Here is an 8,490-nt window from a genome sequence, read left to right on the forward strand (position 1 = left end):
CACACTGGAGAGAAGCCTTTCACCTGCCAACAGTGTGGAAAGAGTTTCACTCAATCTAGACAGCTTGGAGTCCACATGAGAGTTCACACTAGAGAGAAGTCTTTCACATGCTGTCAGTGTGGAAGAAGTTTCAGTAATCCTGGAAGCCTTAAAAACCACATGAAAGTTCACACTGGAGAGAAGACTTTCATCTGCAAACAGTGTGGAAGAAGTTTCAGTAATCCTGGAAGACTTAGAGTCCACATGAGAGTTCACCCTGGAGAGAAACCTTTCATCTGCAAACAGTGTGGACGAAATTTCAGCGGAAAATTAAAACTTAAATACCACATGAAAGTGCACACTGGAAAGAAACCCTTCACTTGCCATCTGTGTGGGAAAAGTTTCAAGCATAAAGCAAGCCTTTATGTCCACAGGCGAATTCACACTTTGGAGATCCCTTTTACCTGTCAACAGTGTGGAAAGAGTTTCACTCATAAAAGAAGCCTTAAAGAGCACATGATAATTCACACTGAAGAGAAGCCTTTCACATGCTCTCTGTGTGGAAAGAGTTTCAATCACTCTGGATCCTTTAAACGCCACATGAAAATTCACACTGGAGAGAAGCCTTACACATGCTATTATTGTGTAAAGAGTTTCATTGACTCTGCAGCCCTTAAACACCACATGAAAATTCACAATATAAAGAAGCCTAACGGATCCCCTCAGTGTGGAAAGTGTTTGAATAAAAGTGGAGAAAACGGGAGAATTCACACTACAAAGAGACGTTTTTCCTGCCAACAGTGTGTAAAGAGTTTCGCTCAAAAAAGAAGCCTTAATAGGCACATGAGAGCTCACACTGGAAAAAGCCTTACACATGCAAACAGTGTGGAAAGAGTTTCACTCAACGAGGAAACCTTTGACAGGCACATGAAAATTCACAATGGAGAGAAGCCTAACAGATCCCCTCAGTGTGAAGAGAGTTTCAATGAAAATGTATAAAATGGATAGTTCCTTGATTCTGATTGGTTGAGCCACATTCTAAGCTGTTGTAAATTACTCTACAAACATACACCTCTTTGTTTGTCGTCTGTGTGTTGTTCGGCAACCACTTTGTTGCAACCACAACTGTTTCTGAGGAACCACATTGTTTGGCAGAATAATGTTTTTATTAATATCATTACATTTAATTTGCTTTGTTTTATTTTGTGAGACCTTGCTACGTATATGGAATAACCGTTTTATAAAAGCAATAATCCCCATGAAGCAGTGGTTTACAGTGAATTTATGACAGCTAAGGGGGTTTTAGGCACTCCACTCTGCATCGTGCCAACAACGTCCCTAAGCTGTTATAAACTCACTGCAAACCACGGGTTCTTGTGGCTTATTGCTTTAGTAAACCTTGATGTCCACAGGCAAATTCACACTATGGAGAGCCTTTTTACCTGCCAACAGTGTGGAGAGTTTCACTCATAAAGGATACCTAAACGGGCACATGAGAGGTAAAGGGATAGTTCACCCAAAAATGTAAATTCTGTCATTAATTAGGCCCAATTCTACCCCTTAGCCCTTCACCTTTTCCTTTGCGTTCACGTGAAGGGGTAGGGGTGTCTCAATTCTTTTTTGTTTGGAGGGGTAGGGGAAGGGCCAGATAGCCCTTCAAACGAAGATTTTTCAGGACCACACTTCAAACGAAGGGGTATGAATTATCAGGGGCAACATAGCTGCCCGAGTGAACAAAAAGACACATAAATGTAAGCATTTTTGGCATTAATAAAGATTTTAACGAAAAGTAATCATTTGTTTTGTTACATTCAATCGTGAGTTCATATTTACGGTCATGTTACTCAAAGAAATGTTTGCAAAAAAATCACTAATATTTGCTAACTAACGTCATCATTACTGACTGCACGATAGTGCCACAACATATTTACATGTCTGATCAGGGCGATAACCACCGTAGACATTGAGGGGGGCTAGTCCCCCCCAATAATTAGAAATCGCTAAACCCTTTTCTGAAATATTGCCAATTCGAGAGAGAGAGAGAGAGAGATGAAAGTTGCGTGTATACTCTTTTTAGAGTGAGTTTACTTTAAAAAAAAAACAGCGATTTTATCCTCTCGTTGCTGGAAAATATAATGTAGTGATTCAGTATTTAAACTGTTATTAATAAAAGTCGTGGGGCAGCGTTGACAAGTTTCTTTTCTCCTGGATGTGTGAGCTGCGCGATCTCCGATATATATATATATATATATGTGTGTGTGTGTGTGTGTGTCAGTAAGCAACGCAGTAATATAGAACGGTAATTAAAGGCTCTAATGCACACCAGCACACCAGTATAGGTGTGTGTATTGTAGGAGCTAGACGACGTGTGATGGCATGGTAGTGGTGTCCCAATTCTTAGGGGAATATTTTCACCCCTACCTTGACCCTCTTGTTTCAAGGGGAAGGGGTAAAAAATAGAATTTGGATTGGGCTTTACTCACCCTCATGTCGTTCCAAATCCGTAAAACCTCTGTTCATCTTCGGAACACAAATTAAGATATTTGTGATGGAACCTGAGAGCTCTTTGATCCTCCCATAGACAGCAAGGGTACTACCACGATCAAGGTCCAGAAACGTAGCAAGAAGATCGTTAAAATAATCCATGTGACATCAGGGGTTCAACCGTAATTTACGAAGTTATGAGAATAATTTTTGTACTGCCTCTTTCTATCCTTCAAATACAGTGTTATTTTTCATAATGTTGTGGAGATGCCTTCACACAACATTAACAACATTAAGCAGCTGTGGTTGTACAGTAAGCTATTGTCATTGGTCCTATTCAAACCGGACAATAGACCGTTCCACCGAATCCAGCAGTGTCCACCACAATATCGCATCATATATTGCACATCATTGTTCTCGCTAAAAATATTTTCTCATAACATGAGATGTGCAGTTTACTTTAAAGATAAAGTATTGTGTACCTATAACACTCATCGCTGTCATTAAAACATAACATACCACAGGAAAAGTAATCAAGCGCATCCACTACAAATAGGCTAAATTCATATAATTTTGGTTTAACTTCTGCGTAATGACTTTATATAATTTCAGTACTTATCTCCATTAATGAGAGTGGAATATTTAATGTAAATGTATATGATGAAATGAAAACAGTTTAAAATCGTTGTTTACTTCATTACTTTTCTCTCTCCAGGGAAAAAAGTCTGTACGCATGGGTCAGAATTTGCGTGCAGGTGCGCAAATTTTCCCGTCAAGTTTGTTTTTTATAAATCCCACCTTTTGCGTAGGAAGTGGCGTAGGCCTACGCCTCTTTCAGGGCAGGTTTTGTGCGTATGCACTGGTTATAAATGAGGCCCCTGGGCATTAAAAAACCCCATACATTCGGTCTTTATGAGTTTGTAAACATTAATGACGTAGGGCTGTCATGATATGAGATTTTTCACTACACGATTATCGTGACCTCCAAAATTCACGATAACGATATATCGTGATATCTATAGAAATCTTGAATTTTTATTTTTTTGACCAATGAATTACACCATTGCATACAAAAGGAGCAATTACTCTAAACAGAAGAGACTAAAATGCTAACCGTTTTTAGCTTAGCACAATGTCAATGTAAGACAATTTATGAGAATAACTAACGTTACATATTTTTACTCTAAACTTGTGTTATAGCATCGATCAAGTGTTTAAAAGAATTTACTTCAGTTAACTGATTTTTATTTTATAGTATTCTATACAGTGATTTAGGTTATGTCGATTAGCATTTCAATATAAATATTCATTATCCATATGAAAATACCTGAGATGGCTTGAAGAACACAGTTATAATCGGTTATAATCATGTGCTGATGCTCCTGGCGTTTCAACTATAGATATGTATAGATGCCACATTCGGCCGCTCCAGATACGTTGACACGTCCTCCATCTTGGAACAGTCTATGTCATGACTCACAATAACAATCAGTGAGTTTCAAAATGCAACAACATTGTGCAGCATCTGGTTGTAAAAACCCTCAATTTAAATTCCTGAAGAAACTGCATAACCTTTCACAGGTAAGAATGTGTTGGTTTGTGTTTTTAATATGTATTAACATAATATTACAGGTTTTTAAACTAAAGTTTAAATGCCGTGTTAGCTAACAGCTTTATCTTGTTGTATTATGTTAGTTTAGCAAAAGCATCTTCTGAAGTCTACTTAAGATATAAATATTCATACATGCATATATACAGTTGCAATGCAGATGCAAAGTCAACTTGTGCTCAAAGGTTCGCAGACCATTCCAAAATGGTGGACGAATTACGTATCGTTGGAGGGGTAGGGGAAGGGCCAGATAGCCCTTCAAACGAAGATTTTTCGGGACCACACTTCAAACGAAGGGGTATGAATTATCTCAGCGTAAACCGGCTTCAGCGGCAACATGGCTGCCTGAGCGAACAAAAAGACACATAAATGTAAGCGTATTTGGCATTAATAAAGATTTTGTTTTATGTTACTTTCAATTGTGAGTTCATATTTACGGTCATGTTACTCAAAGAAATGTTTGCAAAAAAATCACTAATATTTGCTAACTAACGTCATCATTACTGACTGCACGATAGTGCCACAACATATTTACATGTCTGATCAGGGCGATAACCACCGTAGACATTGAGGGGGGCTAGTCCCCCCCAATAATTAGAAATCGCTAAACCCTTTTCTGAAATATTGCCAATTCGAGAGAGAGAGAGAGAGAGATGAAAGTTGCGTGTATACTCTTTTTAGAGTGAGTTTACTTTAAAAAAAAAACAGCGATTTTATCCTCTCGTTGCTGGAAAATATAGTGTATCGATTCAGTATTTAAACTGTTATTAATAAAAGTCGTGGGGCAGCGTTGACAAGTTTCTTTTCTCCTGGATGTGTGAGCTGCGGCAAGAAGATCGTTAAAATAATCCATGTGACATCAGGGGTTCAACCGTAATTTAACGAAGCTACGAGAATACTTTTTGTGCACAAAAGAAAAAAAAAAAGACTTTATTCAACAATTCGTCTCCTCCACGTCACCCTAGCGCCATTTTGGAGAGTATCCACTGAACGCAAACCGCGTATGTTGTTCTGTGTCAGCCGACGAAGGTACAAGACAATAAGGAAATATGAAATATGGACTATAAATGCCATTTGTGCCATACACATGAACTTTTATTGCTAAAAATCATCCAGTATCCTTGTGTTTTATAATAAATATATAAAAATATCCATAAAAACAAAAATGTTTAGAATAACTCTATTCTAAAATATTTATCTGAGAACTAATCTCAATGTTTTTCACTGGCCCAATAGTGTTTCAATTGTTTAAAACAATTCAAATAAAATAAAATGTATGCAGTTTCGCTGATAAGGTGAACCTCTTTTAGCTATTTTTTTAGCTGATTATCTAATCAGATAGGCCTATATTTATTGCACTGTAAATAAAGGGAAACGTGCAAATCTTGCCTCTTTCTTCATGTTGTATCCTTCAAATACAGTGTTATTTTTCATAATGTTGTGGAGATGCCTTCACACAACATTAACACCTCTGTGCAGCTGCGGTTTTACAGTAAGCTATTATCATGGGTCCTATTTAAACTGTAGAATGGACTGTTCGACCACCAAATCCAGCAGTGTTTGCCATAATATTGAAGTGTGCATCACTGATCATTTTTCTGGCTAAATATTTATATTTTCTCATAACATTAGATCTGCAGTATAGTTTGAATAAATATTATTGTGCACCTATTGCACTCTTCGTTGTCATTGGAACAAAGCCACAGGAAAAGGGATCAAGTGCATCCACTATAAATGTCTAAATTCATATAATTTTTGTTTAACTTCTGTGTAATGACTTTATGTAATTTCAGTGCTTTCTCCATTAATGAGAGTAAATGTGTATATCGAAATGAAAACAGTTTAAAATCCTTGTTTACTTCATTACTTTTCTCACTCCAGGAAAAAGAGTGCGTACGCACAGTCAAGAGCATCCGTACGTATTTATGCAAAAATTTAGGTTTTTTTTTTTTTTTATAAATACAGACACGTGCGTGGAAAACAGCGTACGCACATTTCTATGCCCATTTTGTGTGTACGCAACGTTTATACATGAGGCCCCAGGACTCTTCCTAGAGCTGGCCTCCTGGTAGGACTGCACGATAAATCGCGATATCGCACTCGCGATGAGGCAAAAACTGCGATAAGTCCATGTGCATCTTGTTCGGGAAAGCACGGTTCTGTGATCAGCAGTAAATCTCCATCCGAAGGCCAGAGGGCGCTCTTGCGCTGAAACTCCAAATACGCCCTGCAGAAGAAATCCAGGAAATCCTTATAGCGGTAGCTGACTGAACAGAAGGTTTAACTGCTTCATTGATTCAACATGACTAATAAAGACACAACTACAACAATATATGATTTATCTGAGTTCTTATAATTATTATTATAATTTTTATTATAATAAAGTATATAATAATGTAATGCTAATCGATATGGCCTTTATCACTGCTTAGAATACTATGTAATGTGTTGTGTGTCTTATTCTGTGTAAGAAGCCATGTCAAGAAGAATTTATTTCAAACACTCGACTGATGTTCTGAAGTGAGTTTGGATTAAAAACTTAACAAATGTGGTATTTCATGTGCTTTCAGAAGGAGCAGCATTTACACAGAGCCGTAGTTCACTGAGAAGCTTCGCAAACAACTTTATTATCGCAGTGCGATTTCATAATATCGATGATATGGTCTGCGATTATGAACGTGGTTTTGCACAGCTTCTCAGTGAACTACGGCTCTGTGCAGTAAATGCTACTCCATCCGAAAGCACGCACGTGATGGAGATTTACTCCTGATTACAGAACCGGCTTTACTGACAAGATGCGCATGAATATCGCATGAGATTTATCGTGCAGTCCTACCTCCTGGTCAAACTGAGCATTTGATGGAGAAGGGCTTTGGTTAGAGTGGTGACCAAGAACCTGATGGTCACTCTAGTTGAGCTAGTAAGGCTGAGAGTAGAAAGATCAACACCGCAAAATAGTGAGATATCTATATATTAGGGGTGTAATGGTACACTAACATGAAGGTTCGGTACATACCTCGGTTCATCATGTCACGGTTCGGTATGATTTCGGTACAGTAGGGGGGAAAACTAAACTTTTTGTATTTATTTATTTTTTATTAAAAAGTGGTTTACTGAACAAGTTGCACTTTCTGTAAACAAATTCATTTATGATGAAAAATTTTCTTAGTGATAAAAATCTACCTCCGCTTATGCTTTAAACTACAGGGAGCCCTTTTACATTACTAGGTTACAATTAAAAACAGTGCCCAAATTTACATTTAATTGCTATTTATTTTTAAATATAATATTCAGGCTTTCCGCGGGTCTTAAATGTCTTAAATTTAGTTGTATCAAATTTAAGACCTTAAAAAGTCTTAAATTGTTCAAGAAAGTCTTAATTATGATTTCAAGAGGTCTTAAATTTGGGGACGGAAAGACCAGAATTGCGATATGGCTGAATGTGACGATTAAACTTCAAAAGGCTATGATTTAATGAAATAAACGAGCGCTGCACGTTCAAAGTCTGGTGCTGCGCTGCTGTTCCGCCGATACCAGGGAAACAGTTATATTTCTACCAAACGTTCCACCTGCTGTCTGAACAAAACAACAGTTTTATTGAAAATGCTCATTCATTCTGAGTTCAGACAAATGCAAAAATCGACCCATGTTTTTACCTTGCAAACACGCTTTAAATGTGAACTGGTGGATCGATAAGAAGACGATGCATTATAAAAATCTAAACAGAATAGGGGTGTGCGATATGATCATAATTGTTGTTCTAACGATGTGTGATTTGATATTATCGAGTATATCGCGAAAAGCAAACAAAACACCTACATAGGGGAGTGCGATATGGATGGTCTGCGATAATATCGTAATGGTTGTTTTAACGATGTGTGATTTGATATTAACGGAGTATATCGCGAAAAGCAAACAAAACACCTACAGAGTGCGCGCATACATTAGATGATGAAGTCTAGCAGGTTAGACTAGTGCGCGTGCGCTTTTAGAGTGCGTTCTTTCACTGCATGAATCGGTTTATTAAAATGCATTTAGAATGATCATAATTCAAGATATGGGGCAGAAAATGTATATACTTATATCATTTCATATAGTTAATATGACATGAAAAGTGCTGTTTTTTTTCTCTCCAAAAGTCAGCATGATTACAAATGTGTTATTGATTTTATACAATAGTTCAATAAACAAGAAGTTGATGTTAAGAGACTTACATTTTAGACACCATATTTCCTGTTTTTGCTCTATTTCTCCAACAAAAATCATTCCAAACACAGCCACAGCGCCGTTTTGTGTCTCTGAGCAACACGACTGTGTTTCGTTCATGAATGAATCAACCGTTTAAATGATTCGGTTCAATCGCAATGACTCAGTTTAACAGTGACTTGCTGCCACCTACTGGCGGTTTTAATTTCACA

General features: G+C 37.4%; 1 protein-coding gene across 1 annotated transcript in view; it reads left to right on the forward strand.

The window, feature by feature from the left end:
• The window catches only part of LOC107694841 (oocyte zinc finger protein XlCOF6-like), a 5,627-nt gene extending 4,621 nt beyond the window's left edge, over positions 1–1,006 (forward strand). The window contains exon 2 of the mRNA XM_016494541.1: positions 60–1,006. Coding sequence (XP_016350027.1) covers positions 60–978 — 919 coding nt within the window. The 3' untranslated portion in view covers positions 979–1,006. The remainder of the gene's footprint in view (positions 1–59) is intronic.
• The last annotated feature ends 7,484 nt before the right edge of the window (positions 1,007–8,490 follow it).

Source organism: Sinocyclocheilus anshuiensis, unplaced genomic scaffold, assembly GCF_001515605.1.
Source record: "Sinocyclocheilus anshuiensis isolate Anshui unplaced genomic scaffold, SAMN03320099.WGS_v1.1 scaffold98, whole genome shotgun sequence".
NCBI classification, from domain to species: Eukaryota; Metazoa; Chordata; class Actinopteri; order Cypriniformes; family Cyprinidae; genus Sinocyclocheilus; species Sinocyclocheilus anshuiensis.